Source organism: Pagrus major, chromosome 3 (assembly GCF_040436345.1).
Source record: "Pagrus major chromosome 3, Pma_NU_1.0".
NCBI lineage: Eukaryota > Metazoa > Chordata > Actinopteri > Spariformes > Sparidae > Pagrus > Pagrus major.
Window position 1 is genome coordinate 19180924 of NC_133217.1, and position 15417 is coordinate 19196340.

Below are 15417 nucleotides of genomic sequence, written 5' to 3' on the forward strand. Positions count from 1 at the left end.
ATTAAACTTAAGCCAAAACACAACGTGACTTTGCCTGGTCTTTGTGTTACTGCATCTGTATGGAAAGGATGGATGTAAAGTGCTTGAGAGCTTAGAACAGGCAGGACGAGATTTGGAGGAGACCATAAAAACACAAAACAAAACAAAAACTGAAGGGCATGAACAAGGGGGGCTTTAGGACTGGGCTCATTGGGGGCAGGTTCAATGTGGAGACAGAAGGCTTTATAAACAGGGTGGGGGTAGGGGTGGGGGTAGTAGGGAGTCCGCAGGAAACAAAATGACAATACGTATTTTGTTCTACAGTCTCAGAGAAACAGAATCACAGTCCGTCAGTCCAAGGGTACAGCCCAGCAGCCTGGCCCAGTGGGTGAGCTTTCCGGTCATGTGTCTATCCAAACCCTTGGGCCTGGGTTCACCCTGGCACCCAGCTCTGGTTGCTGTGTGCTGGTGGAGGGCAGGCAAATGCCCCCAAGCTCATGCCCATCCCCATGCCCAAGCCTTGGGACAGAGAGCCGTCAAAGTTGAAGTCCATATTCTCTGTGTCCATAAAGTCACTGAGCAGGATGGAGTCTACATCACAGTCCAGGCTATTAGGGACATTCTCCATCTCCAGGTTGGCAGCCATTCTAATATGGGAGTTGTGCTGTTGCCCCTGGTAACCACTATTCCCTGGCTGGTGGTTGTTGTGATAGTACCCATGCCAGGAGTCAGTCATACCCTGATGATGAGCTCCAGGGTAAGGTTGGTGACGGGGGTGAGGTGCGGATGCCAGGCGGCAGGGGTCCTGTGGAACATCCATGACACCAGCAGGGTTAGGCGGTAGGGATGGCGATGTTGGGAGGTGAGGACGGGGCCCATAGTGGTTGGAGGTCTTGAGGCTGTAGGGCTGCAGGATGTCAGTGCTAACCCGTGGGGAGAGGGCCTGGGAGTGAGGCCCACTGTGCATAGGGTTATGAGAGTTGTGGGGGTTGTGGTTGTGCATGTGACTCTGGTTGGAGCGAGGGTTGTGATCATGGCTGGCATTTACTTTGTTACTGTGACCATGCTCGTGAGTTGGACCGTAGTCATGGGCTGGATGGGGCTTGTGGCTGTGGCTGTAGTTGAGGCTGGCTTGGTGTTTGTGACCCTGATTGTGGTTCTGATGGTGGGTTGTGTTCTGGTCATGAACTGAACCATGACCATTGTGTAGGCTGGGATTGTGAGCATGCTCTTGGCTGTGATTGTGGTTATGATTGTGGCTGCGATTCTGATTGTGGCTGTGCGGACTATGAACACCATTGGTTCCCTGTGTCATTAGTGTGTGTGTTTCCCGTCCCTGGCCCAGCACTGTGTCTTTGTTGCAGTAGGGAGGTCCTCCAGTAAGCAGACTCTGCAGGGCGTTGTTCTCTGAGTAGCCCCTCATTGGGCGCTGGAAGCTGACTGGCTTGTTCTCCTGGATCGTCTCCATGGGAGTGTGGTGCCGGAGCATGCCCATGGAAGGCTGTGCGTACATGGGCCCACAGTAGGAGCCCTCTGCCTTGGGCCCAGGCACGTAGGGATAACCATTGCATTTGATCTGCGGTGGCTGGGGGTAGCTGCTCTCATCCAGACTGATAGCCCCAGTCAGGTCAGTCAGCTGGGGCAGCTCCACAGTGGGGATGTGGCCCCCAGTGCCCAGAGCCGGGGAGCGGGTGCTGGTGGGGCTAGGGTACAATCGTGGGGAAGCTGAGCAGGAAAGTCCACCCTCCTCTGGTTCATCAGCCTCTGCCTCAGCCAGGATCGGGGATAGGCAGCCACTCAGCGTGGAGGCGGAGGAGGAGGTGCGGGAATGAAGATCCGTCCAGGTATCATACTCCTCACCCCCCATGACCACACCTCCTTTCCCTGCCGGACTGCCATGTTCGGGGGAGCCTTGCATTGTGGGTCCGGCCCCCTGACCTTGCCCCCGTCCAAGGCCTATGGCCCCTGCTCTCTTACGGCTAATGCGACCCTTGGTCTTCAGGTAACGGGTGCCGTTGTCTATAGAGGCCGCACGCCGTCTGGGTCCCTTCCCCATCTTCCCTCCTTCTGGGTTCAGCATCCACCAGGAACTCTTCCCAGTCCCTTCATTTTGCACCCGGATGAAGCGGCTGTGCAGGGACAGATTGTGTCTGATTGAATTCTGGAACGAGAGAGAAAAATGGGAAGGAGATGGTGGCAGAGAGGGAGGGAGAGGCAGAAAAGGGAGGGAGAAGGAAAGAGATAAACATTAACACCCATGGGAACATTTAGGGTTAAATAATCATTTCTTGAGAACACAAAGTCATTTCAAATTATGGCCAAACTATCAAGGCTGCACGGCAAGCGAGAAAAAAGATGGATAAAGAAAGAGAGGGAGATGGAGGGGAGAGCAAAGAGGGCAGGGAGAGTGAAGGACCAATCGATACCTCCCCTGACCAGCCTCTCCTCTCCACACGCGCTCACTGAGTCATAATATGGACATGGGTGCAGCCTCCACATCAAACCATCACCAAGGTTACAGAAATGAATCACGCGAGGCAACCCAATCACAGACAGCCCATATCGATTGCAGGGCCTCCAAATATGAGAGCCTGAGATCCAGCCAGAGACAGGGAGGGAGGGAAGGGGTGAGAGGAGGGGGTTGGCAGGAGAAGATCTGGAAGAGCACCAGAATGAAAAAAGAAACACTCTTACACAGGCCTGGAATAAGATAGAGGGGAAGTAAACGGCGGGAGGGAGGAGGAGAGGGACATGCTCATTTAACCTCTTTTAAAATCACGGCACAATTAACATGACGGTAGGCAACGACGGCAGATATCGTTATGATAAAGTCTTCCTGCAAATAGCTTTGAAGGGGGACGGATGTGGTGGTTGCAGGTGGGTGTGGAGTGCGGGGGGGTGTATAGGATAAGCTTCTCCAGACCCCTGTTTAAGTGCCTGAGTGACGGCTGTATAGTTAATCCAGGGCTCCACAGCAGCATTTGAAGACGGTGCCAACCTGGAGTGAGTTGATGAGATCTAAGCCTGCCTAAAGGAGAGCTTAGCAGGGATACACATCATCTCAGCTGGCCAAGTTAGTCTAAGTACAGCATGTTCATCCAAATCTTTCCTGCTTGTGTCATTATTCACACTCTCTCCAGCTTTCCTCCCTTTGCTTTTCCGCTTTCTTTTTCTTTCCCTCTCTTTTTGCTTTTCCCTTTCTCATCTTTGGGGAGGAACAAACCCCCTCCACCACCACCAACCCCAACCCTCTACCCCATGCGCACAATCACACACTTTTCTTTTTCCTCTCTGGAGATATCTATCTATTTCTGCCTTGTTTATTACCTGCACATAGCTCACAATCTCTGTCTCCTGATATCTCGAGCCATTCTCTATCTTCATTCACTCCCCGCCTCCTGTCCAATTTTCCTGCTCTCAGCCCCATTCATCTCCCTCTCTGTGTCCCAGCATCTCTTGATCACGACATTGCTCATTCTCTCCCTCTCTCCACATCCATCCTCTCATCACCTTACGCAACTTCCATCCTCCCCCTTCTCCCCCCTCTTCATTCATTCACACTGAAAAGTGAGCAAATATCGGAACCAAACAGCAGGAGATGCAAATACGTGTTCAATGGGGGGACCAGCTTACATTTCACCCTTCAGGGCAATCCATACACTCAGCATATGTACTCCCCCATACTCTGGCAGCATATGGAGCCACATGGCTTCAAACTGGACAAACAACTAAAAAGAGGTGATGGCTTTGTTGATGAAGGGTATTATGAATAGCACAGCATCCAGAACAGCAAGTAATATGCGTCTCGCAAAATGTTTACAGGAGGAATTCAGCTTTAAGTAGGTTTCAAATCAGTCTTGTATCCCAGTACTACCCTCATTCATGTCGAAAAGCCTCCTCCACACACACCCATCCCCTCAGCATGACTCCAAACAGGTAATTTTGCCACATCCTCCACTCAAATCACACTGCTGACTACACTCTCTTCACAGACATGAAAATTGGATACGGGAGATGTATTTATGTTTTTTTTTTTCTGCTGTTCAGAGGGGTCCTCTCCAAAACACCAGGTCGCTAAAATTGCACAAGCTTAACGTTTGCCGACGAAATGGGCCGACTGCACTTCTCAGCCGCGGCGCGCAATGGAGAGCAGACTTTATCAAAGGCAAATTGAACGATGACGCCGTGTGAAAGAGGCCACCAGTGGAGGCGACCCGCATCAGGTGATCTGAGAGCGGCACCCTGACAGGTTCCTCTACAACATGACGGCTCCGGCTGGGCGTAGCCATGGCAACAGAGTAAACCAAAAGAGGGAGAAATGAAGAGAGGGGAGGTGATGGTGGGAAGGAGAGATGGGGAGAGAGGAGGGGAGGTGGCTGATGCTGTTTGATGCTGCAGGCAACTCCAAACAGCCTTTTATCTGAGTCTGTCAGATTCCTGCTTCCAATCCACCAGGGAGGCTCAATCACCAGTAGTCCCAACGTCTCACTACCTGTACCAAGCTGTGATTAGCAGACGTGTTTGTGTGTGTGTGTGTGTGTGTGTGTGTGTGTGTGAGTGAGTGAGGGGATAGAGAGCTTACGTACAACTACCAGAGCAACAATTATACCCCAACAGTACACTGCTTTTCCTTCACCTGCTGATATACTGTATAATACTATAATGTGGCAGCTCTCTGCATTGTCTTCTTTATATATTAAGGTTAAACTAACATCCATTTGAGGCTGAAATTGACATCTTTGTACTGAAATAGCTAATAGTGTAAATTAGGTGCTGATACTCAATACCATCAGTATCTAATGTTACAGTTTGTATGGCCATATAAGACGATTTCTATCATAATCTAAGCACAGGAATGCTAGGATCCAATTAAACATTAGGAAAAAGACACGTGAGGATGAGGGCCAGAGGCCTGTAGAGTTCTCTAAACTTGACAGACGGAAGTTTCTGAGCATAAATCAATTTGAGTATGAACTTTCAATAGACAACTAATGTGCATTTCATCAAGAAAATAATAATGTTATGTTAATTATACTCAACATAATTGTGTGGACATAAACAGGCTATGTTGCATGTTATATCTTTTTTCCTCTTTGTGTTCCTACAGTCCTACATTCAAAAAATAACCAGCAAAGTTTTACATTTGATTTTTTTTTTTTTTTTTTTTTTTTGCTATTTTGTTCATGTGCACTCAGTTGCCAGTTTATTAGGCACACCTAACTGAACAGAATGCAGTCCAATACAATTGTACATCCTCCCTTCATAAACGTTTTAATTTTCAGGCTCCAGTTTGTGTTGCAGTTGAATTGTATTGCTTTACACTGACAGAGTTTTCTATTATTTTGTCCACCCCCATTTATATAAATGAGGCAAGGCTAAAAAAGAGAAACCCCTCTCTCACTGGCATCTGGCATGCACATGTACACTATTCAAGCAAGTTTTGGAGTGACACTGCACTGACTGTGATTTATACATAAATAGAAGTTTTGATTAAGGACAAAAAACGAGATTGTGATCTCTAAGTCACTTACTCGTAGCCAAAATAGCTCACATTTATACAGAGTCCTTCTTCTTCACTTATGGTTTGTGTCTTTTTTCATTTGTCTGTTGGCTTCATTGGTATGGTGAGCTGAATATTGTCCTGTCTGTTCTTTTTGTCATTCATCAAAATAAGTTCTCAAGCTTTTGTTTTAAGGGCAATAAAGTTAGCTGAACTTAAACTCTGCTGCCATCTGGCAAAAGATATAGAAGTATTTTGACTTGATTATTTTTGATTAGTTAGTATTTATAGTTTCTTTTGTGTGCGTGTGCGTGCTCGAGTGCATGTGTCTGTGTGTGCGTTTGTGTGTGTGTATTCAAACAACCATTGACCTCAACACTAAGTAGTTTTGTGTCTAAACCTAATCAAACCATAAGCAAAGTGTTATCAGCAGAAGTTTTTTTTTATTTTTGCAACTATGATTTGCAACAGTTTTGGAAGGCACACAAAAACAATGTTTTCCTGCCAAATAAGGCCTCTGATCAGAAAACACTTGTTTTTGAATTGTGCTGGAGGGCAAACAATGTATTTTGTTGTGTAATTTGGAGTAATATTCGATAAAAAGATGCTGTGGCAACTGTGGCTAGAGACGCATGCAATGGGAACAAAACACAACATGACTGTTAGAAACTCTGTGTCATTAGCCAATAATGAGTCAGTCTCACTGGTTAATGACAGACAACATGAACTTTGCCAACAAGAAAGTTAAAAGGAACCAGATAGATGTAAATACTAAATCTAAATTTAATAACTACAATAAAAACAACTAAGATGACAAATTCAAGGACTGTCCAATTTAATGATTCCTACATGAATCCAGTATATCGACATGACCCTGGTGCAAGATTGGACCATCGCAAGCAGAGGGAGGGTGTAGATGTTCCATGTTATTAATGCAATCAAAGTTTATATAGCAGGAGATGTCACTGATTAGCACCATGTGAGCCAAAGAGGGGGAGCTGATCAGTGAAGTCCTCCAGCATAGTCTATGGTTGGAATGAAACCTGCAGACTCTCAGTCCTCCGTGGCACATAGCTGCCCATCCCCACCTCAGTGTATATATTAACTTGTCAGAAAGACTGATTCTGAAGTGGAGAAGCCTGTTCCCTCGGCTCTCAGCCTTTGCCTTTCTACTAATGCAGGAGGAGATGGACTGTTGCAGAGAGAGCGGTGACTGAATCTGTCCTCACATCCACCCTCCTCCTCTACAGGGAACACGCTGCACTGTATCCAGCCTCACTACTGTATATTATGCATAAATAGTTACCGAGTTTGACCCTGACACACTGCTGCTTTCACTGAGTCAGGGGATAGTCAGTCCAGTGGTTAGCTAATGGCCCGTGGACACACAGAGCTGTCTAAACACTGAATTTTTACACTTTTCCCTTTTTCAAAATGCCAAACCGGGCAACAATTCATGACAGGGTTTGGGAATTACATCATCCTGCATCACTCTATACAGTATGCAGTGTAATTACAGCTGAACATTTAAATGTGACCATAAATTACAATTTGGATGCTGAGCATGAAAATTCACTCCAGACTTTGGAAATACTCTGACTGTACAATCACAAGCTCAAGACACTGGTATTACTCAATACACAGGACTTTTATAGCTGTAAGTGTGTAAGTTATAGATAACACTCTCACCCTAATTACCTCCACAGAGGAGGTTATTTTTTCACCTGTGTTTCTTTGTTGGTTGGTTGGTTTGTCAGCAGGATTACACAAAAACTCATTAATTTCTCAGGTAATTATGGATGAATCTTTAATTAAAAAACTGGCAAAATTTGGTGGCTGGTATCTGTGAGTGAATACAATTTGATGCAGATCCTAGATCCACTGATCTTAAATTCTGGTTCAGCAGTTATGGGTGGTTTAAAGTTTAGAGTGATACAGGGCAACAGGGTTTGAAATTGTATAAGGCTCGATTGAAATAAAGAAAACTATTGGGCCTTGGCCCTTTAAGTCTCAAGCTCAACATCTTTCTTTAGACCCTGACGACATTATCAGTTATTTTTTTCAGACTTTTGAACAGTATATGATTGTTTCCACAGACCGAGAAGCACCTGTGTGTCCTTTTAACCTTCTCCTCTTGGCATTCCAAACTCAACATGCAGGAGATGGACAGAGCAACAGGAACATCTGCACAGTATAATTCAGTCCAGTACAGCAGACCGTTCAGAAATACACCCTTATGTACCTGCATTTTATTTGCAGGTGTCTCCACAAAGTCTCCACTGTCTCCACAAAGCCTTTAAAATGGTCAGAAACTGTGCTCTCTTCAGCCGTGTGCCCACATCCTCCATTTCACAATAGCAATAACAGAGCACTGGCTAATTTTCTTGATTATTATTATTTTCAACCCCCTTGTCCCTTTTTTATTCTGGATTAGGTAGCTAACGCTAATTACATCTATAACAAATTATCCAGTTTGTGTTGCATAGCAACGACAATGATGTAACCCTTTGCACCCTTTTTCCTCTTGTTGTCTGTTACTGGCAATTCTCTCAACGGAGCTTTGTGTCTGAGCAGAGAAAAGCCTCCTATATTAATTCTACACAACAGCTAATATCAAAATATATCTGTGTGCTGGACCTCATATCATAGAGGGAAGATTTGATTCCAGACAGTTCCCCTCCTCTTTGCAGACTGTTAACGATGTAGAAATCAAGTCATATCTAATGGTTTTTAGCTTTTTCAGCTTTGTACACACGCTGCACATGTAAACAAGCGACAACATATATATTTCACAAGTTGACACATGTCCACCTCAATGTGCATGCGCACACAGGCAAACACACAAAGACACCCACAGCCCCCCACCCCAAACTGGCAATCATACTTAATCCCTCTCCAGCCTGAGTAATCCCCGACAATCCAAGGCTAATCCTGGTTAATTCTGGGCACTCCTCAGCTGGGTTTCATCCTGAAACCACAGAGACAGGGTGGGGATTGGTCGGATCATGGCGATTGAGGCTGGGCGCGGCGTTGATGGACATAATTGGTTGGGCAGTTATTGGGAGCCAAGAAAAACAAGCACAGGTTTTCACGGGTCTTCAAAATATGTCCGGATTGACCCCCACCAACCACGTCACGCCACAGCCTTACTGTTGTCACCGCTTCTGATAGAAAACATGTTTACCACCAGAGTCCTGTGTGTTAGCATGTAAACACTTATACAAGACACTGATACAACAACTGGTGCTCGGGGATAGAATAACCTTTTCTATAGCATTTAAAGGACTGGAATAAACACAAGCAGGGTATACAGTATAAGCCATTCCTCCGGTGTAAGGGGTTTCTGAGAAGTCATTAGACTCTATTCAATCAGCTCTACCTAGTGAAGCTCCTAGCTCAATTCTTCTTAGTGGCTATTGATCCTGATTCCAAAATGAAGCACTTAAGACGCCTTGATCAAGCTGCTCCTTAATCTAGCGTTAAGGAGATTGAGACCTTTTCACCCCATGTCTCAGACAGACTTATTACTATGGCACAGGGGTACAGTGGCAGCGGGAGCACACTTCTCTCAGTTTGGGTTTTATAGTCTGTTTAAGCCCCTTTGGTGCAGAGCAGGCGTAGGAACACTTTTACTCTCTGCCATTTTGAAAAAGCTGTCAATATACACAAAGCCAAGCCAAGTGTGTTAATGAAGCAATATGTCACTGACAGGGGATGGATAGGGATGCTTTGTTAAAAACAAGAAGGCCTCTGGTGTTTGTGGGCTCGACTGCGTGCCTGTTCGATTGAGTTTGCACATGGAAACTGCAGGATATGTGTGTTTGAAGCATTGGTATACTCATGAGAGCGTGAAAGCAGAAGCAAAAAGGAAACTGATTTACCTTCCGCTGCAGCTCTGTCAGCAGCGAGACGGGGAACAGGTTGCAGTGGAGTTCTGCTCCTGGACATTTTTATAGGCTGCTTTTACCTCTCTATCCTCACAGGAGAGCAGTCTCTTGGAGGGGATTCTTTAGAGGATTCAGTAGAACATCATGTAGTGGATTTTATAGTGCTTTCTGCTTCACATTTTAAGGAGCCCACCTCTAATTTATGACGCATTCCACGCCGTATTCAAGAGGAGGGTTGTGTTTTAAATTCCATGCAGTGCTCCATTAGATGTGGTCCGGCACAATCCAGCCGAGTGTTGTGGGGATTGCTGCACGCCGCCTTGTTGAGAAGTAGTGGGACTAGGCAAAGCCGTTTTCTCCCCTTGCTCAACCATTATTTATTAATCCATTTCACACAGCCAGGAGTCATTATGCACGGTCCTGTCAATGGGTATCTCTCTATGCCGCGCATTTATTTGATAATAAGCAGGAGTGGGGGAGAAGATAAAAGCGCTGACTGCGTTCATTGTGGAGCGCTTTCTGCAGGCGGGGAGACTTAAATGAGAGCAGCCAGGCTCTGTGTGGGAATGGGTCTCGTCTGCTAAGCCTGTCTGGAGGCAATCGATGGAAATTAGTCAACGCTAAAGATTCACTTCCTGTGACTGATGTCACGGGCAGCGCTTGTCTCTTTGAAGGGAAATAAAGAAGTGGGAGGCTGAGGGATTAATGGGGTTGGAGAAGGTGTGAGCATGCAGAGTTTGAGTGGGGGCTAAGCTGGGAAAAAAGATGCTATTCTTTAGGTGGGACTGCGGGAAGATAATAGGTCAGAGCATCCAGAGGAATGTGGTGTAGCTAGGAACACTCCAGAAACACAATAACTTAGTTGTGTTTAAGGCCAGCAATAACACAGACAAATCAGTTACAATAAAGATATGCAGTCACACTTCACAGCACAGCCACAGTGCTGCTGCTACGGCTGAAACAGCCTGGCCAACACAATGGCCAGGATGTTCTGCAAATAATGAAACCTTACTTAACAATCACAATAGTAACTGAAATACTTTCTTTAAACATGTTTTATTAACTGTAGCACCTGAAAATGGCTGTTTAGGCATGTATCACATGCATTGTAGTTCATTAACAGCAGCATAAAGAATCACTTTATAATACTGTTAAGAACATTTTGTAGCGTAAAGATTAAGAAAAGAATGGTCTGATTCAACAAAGAACCATCTGAAGCTGCAACTACAGTGTATTTGTGAGGTCCTCGGTATTTGGCAGTTTCTTTGAGTCATAAAAGTGCTACAGAACTCGTCCAATAAGAAGAACCTTCCTTTTTCTATGTGGAGGATGAATAATAGTGTATACAGTAGCAGCAGCAGTTTCAGTTGTACACTCGCAGCAGCTGTGACAATACGATCAGAGTTAGTGTCTCCAGCAGTTGTACTGAAGACGCCTCCTGAAAGGTGCACCAGTTAGCTTTGCCTCAAAGTACAGCCGAGGGACTAGAGCCAGCCCTCAGGCGACAGAAGGCCTTTCACTCCCCCTTGCTCCCTGTGGAGCTCCACAAGCTCTGGGGGAAAGAGAGAGAAACGAGGCAGACAGGGAGGGAGAAGACGGGTGGAGAGAGGCAGGGAGCGAGGCGTCGTCTGGGGCTAACCTGAGAAAGGTAGACGGGAAGAGAGCCTAAGGGGCCAGAGGCGGACAGCAAGCCCAATCCCCAGCAGAGAGGCCTCTAATTGGAGCTGCCGGCCTGCCGAGGCAGCCTCTCCCTCGGCGGATGGACATAAGGAGCCGAGTGAAGGCGGAGAGCCCGGGGGCGGGAGGAGAGGGCAGATAAAAATAGAGCCGGCAGATTAACGAGCATCTGAAAGCGGGGCAGGGGATCGGAAAATCCTCCCTGCGTGCCAGAGATGCCCGGTCCTCAGGCCACGGCCAGCTCTGTAAAGAGTGATGGACCGGGAGTGGCCATGAGTGGTGCTTCCTTCCTGTTGGCCTTTCTTACATCACGAGCACCGGGGGGAAGGCACACTACTATGTCCTGCTCCAGGACTTTGCTTAAATTTTAATGAAGTGTTGTAGTACTCAACTTCCTGGGGTCAAATACAGTAAAATGTGCTCGTTTGTTTCCTTTAGTTAATAAAAATGACTATCTGAGCATCTCATGAAAACATTTTCATTTGTGTCCTGTTTGCTCAGAATTCACAACTGTGTAGCTAGCATTTGTACAGTTAACTCTTTTACTTTGTAGTGGTTTATTGGGAGGGGTTTTTATAAGTAAAAACAATAAAAGAAATATTTTCCCTTTTGATTTTTAATTGCGTGAAGGCTCTCTGCTTTGTATTTTCAGCCCGTCTTTGGTAAAATATACGAGCCAGCTGCCAAATGAACCAGAGGATTAAGCAACAGTTTCCTCTGTTGTCCCAACACAATGTAAAAAAATGTTATATCACATGATGTTATCAACTGAATGAAGAGTTCTAAGAACAATATTCTTTTTAACTATCAAACTATTTCACAAGGCAAAAAGCTAGCAAATGAGCAAGACTAGCTTGTTGTGTAGCTAAACTTTGGGTTTACTAGCTAGACAGCTAAAAACAGAGGAACCTTTATCTGACTGCTGACTTATTGGCTTCTCTTTACTAATATCGGACCATTTAATATTATAGTATCACTTATAAGTATCACTTTTTTCTATGTGACAGTGCAGCTTTGATGCAGCCAGTTGCTGATGGGATGCTCAAAGCTTAAAGATTTGGAGAAATGTAGTTTGTCACCTCCACCTTTGACTCACACTCATAAAAGGAGTCTACCTCCACGGCTGTGATTTATATCCCTCCCCTGGGAGCTTTCACACGCCAGGTGGAGCATCGTGACACCTATGGGAGCCAGAGGAGAAGCTGAGAAACAGGCCTGATCACACCTGCCATCAGGTCTCAGGAGAGCACCACCCACCTCAGCACTCAGCTGTCACATCCATCCACACACTGAGGCTGTGCGACACCTCCAACAAATGCACTGATCCACAGTCAAAAGCTGATACACTGGCAGAAACACGGGCTGTTTCTTTTTAATAATGTCACATTAATAAAAAGAAAAAAGGCTAGATTGACTTGAGAAATTGGAAAGATTGGAACGAGCGTACAAACACCAGACACTGCCACGCAACTCGTTATAAGAATAACAACTATCTCTCATGCTCAAATAATGAGTTCAACCTTTGGCTTTCATCCATAACTTAGAGAGTTTCCAAATAGAACGCTGTAGCCTTGAATGAATAACAGACTCCTGAAATAGAGGTGATCAACTTCTCTCAAAGTGTCTGTTTCTCAATTATTGGTTGGCTTGATTTAATCCAAAGTGGTACTGAAAAGTCACAATCATGACCATGAGTATTCAACACTTCGTATTGAATATTCATTAGTTTGAAAAAAGGGCTGCATTGTTGAATATTCAAAGCTTGAGTACCTTTGCTCCCACACTGCAGCTTGATTAAAGTATCAAACTACCAACTTGAATTCACTGCTTCAGCGGGGAACATCACAAGCCTGTTAGTCAGGGTAGACTGCCATTTTGGTTCACTTCATTCATTCAGTCCGACATTGTGTTCAGGTTAGCTGGTTATTGTTTGGGAGGAATGGTTTTATATTCCATTTTGTCATAACCTATAGTAACATATCTGTCCTGATGCTATTGTAATTTTCAGTTGACACAGAAACTGGAATAGAGTAGCAGGGAGCAGTTAGCGTTTTTCATGATGATTTAAGACACATGCCATATAATGACTATTGTCCATACTCGTGATACGCTGACAGAGTGACGACGCAATGGGAAATTAGGGACAATGGCTCTTGTTCCAAAACGTATTTTAAAGTTCAGAAGAAGCTAATATAAAGCTGGAGCCAGCCTGTCCTTTTCTTCTTAGTAATTATTATGGCAGCAAAGGAGGAAGTCAGGTGACATAGAATAAAGAGTAAGAAAGTCCACTAAATGAGGATGCTGACCACGTACATGCGTTGAAAATAAAAGCAGCTTATTACGAACCATATTTGTGTTTGTTGTGAGGCGGCAACCTCTAGCAGAAGTCAGAGCTAAGAAGTATTGAGATTAAAAGTCTGTATATCGGGGATGTCAGCGATGGACGGTTGGGTTAAGCAAGCACAGGACTTTCATTCAGGAAACCACAGTTATTGATCAGTGTGAAACGTAGTGATTGTAACCCGAACTAAGATGTTTTTTCTAAAATTAACCAAGTAGTTTTCTTGCCTAAACCTAAGCAAACTGAGACTGTGAATTTTGTCCCCCATCCGTTGTAGAACAGTCACTCAACAAAGGTGTTGTTTCACAGAGCAGAAGGGATGATTACAGCCACCAATGCTCTTTATACTATACTGTACATCTGGCATGTGTTGTTGCAAGATACTAAAATCTGAACTTAACAAGAGTCACTCCTGTATTCATCTTACAACAACCGAAGACACTGAATCAATCTCATCTACGCTATTATATTTTAATTACCAAACAAATTGGAAATCTTGATTCAGAGCTCTGGAACCAGGCTCGAACATCACATCACATCAGCGCACTACAGTTTCTGTAGAGCTGTTAAAATTCTCCAGAATCTCAGAATGGCCTCTGATTGCAACATTTATCAAAACTAAATACACCGACAGATCTGCTGGGATCAATTTTCATTGCAACTTGGGTGGTGTGTCTCTGTTCATAATGGATCATCATTAGCTTCATCTTTAATTGCTTCACTGTAACCTGATACCTGCTCTGGGGCCCACACTCAAATACCAAAGCTAGACAGGAATAGTAATGATATCCTATTTATGAGAAGAATACATGCACATTGCCTACGATAAATATCTTTTGAATCAATTACGCCATCTTTACTCAGCCAGCTTTGGATACACTCTTCAAAAATTCATGGGAATGTGATTTGAGATGTATTATTTTTTCCTGGTAAATCATTTTGCCAATTCACACTGTCACACTTTTCGAGAACTCAAATTTCTTTTAAGAGGAACACATCTCTCGTCAGATGTGCTGTTTCCAAGTAAGCCAATTTTCAAACAGAAAAAAGTTAGATGCTCTTTTCTGTTTGATGTGTGATGACTGTCATTCTTCAAGGCTATACGTTTCCATTTTGCAATCTCAATAAACTGACATGTTACTGACAAGGGGGAAATGGATATACTGTACATATTGACATATAAATATAACAGAAGTTCTAGACCTGTATCATTAATTGATATCACAACAGAAGTCAAACCCCACTCTGACGCAGATCACCCTTGCAAAGACAAAGCCACACTAACACACACACATATCTCGTGCTTCACTAGTGTGGCATGCTGGGCCGGCTCATTACTACAATGCCAAGCTACTAGTTGCTAAGGAGACCTTAGGGAGAGGGAGGGTTCCTGTTGCCATGGCAGCAAGCCTGCATCCTGCCAACTGTCTTCCCCCATGAGACATGACCATCGCAGACAGAGAGAGAATAAGAGACGGGGAGGAAAAGTGAGGGCAGAACCAAGTGTGGAGAGAAAGGCTGGAGGGGGTTATGGTTAAGATGTTGAGAGAGGAGGACTTGTAAAGATGCCTGCGAGGCAGCGAGCTCGCTGGAGAACCACAGAGACTGTAGAAATAATGCACAGAGAAAATTGATGGGGTGAGAGCAGGAGAAGAGGGAGACCTTGAAAAAAAAAGAGCCCCCCTTCTTTTGAAAGCTAACGTGCATGCAGCAGCTTTCCCAGGGCTAACATGGTCGCTGCCTCGCCGACCACAACTAGATCCAGGCGTTGACAAAGATGCCAAAATGACGCTAAGTACCCTGAACCAAAACCCTCTCTTGACTTGCTCAATCCCTGCCCCGTACTGCCACACATGTCCCTGACTGAACCGCCCGCCTCTCAGCTTTTACTACATGAGCAGAAGATCTGACAGAGCTTTTGGACGAGCGTTCACAGAGCCCATCCGTCATGGAAAGAAATCTGCTTTGGTGAGAGTGAGCGGTAATGAACGACGGATGGGAGGGAGAGAAAAGAGAGAGAGAGCGGGAGAGCA

General features: G+C 45.1%; 1 protein-coding gene across 1 annotated transcript in view; it reads right to left on the minus strand.

Moving 5' to 3' along the window:
• Positions 1-412: 412 nt before the first annotated feature.
• Positions 413-15417, minus strand: part of foxo6b (forkhead box O6 b) — a 40192-nt gene continuing 25187 nt past the window's right edge. The window contains exon 2 of the mRNA XM_073463493.1: positions 413-2140. Coding sequence (XP_073319594.1) covers positions 413-2140 — 1728 coding nt within the window. The remainder of the gene's footprint in view (positions 2141-15417) is intronic.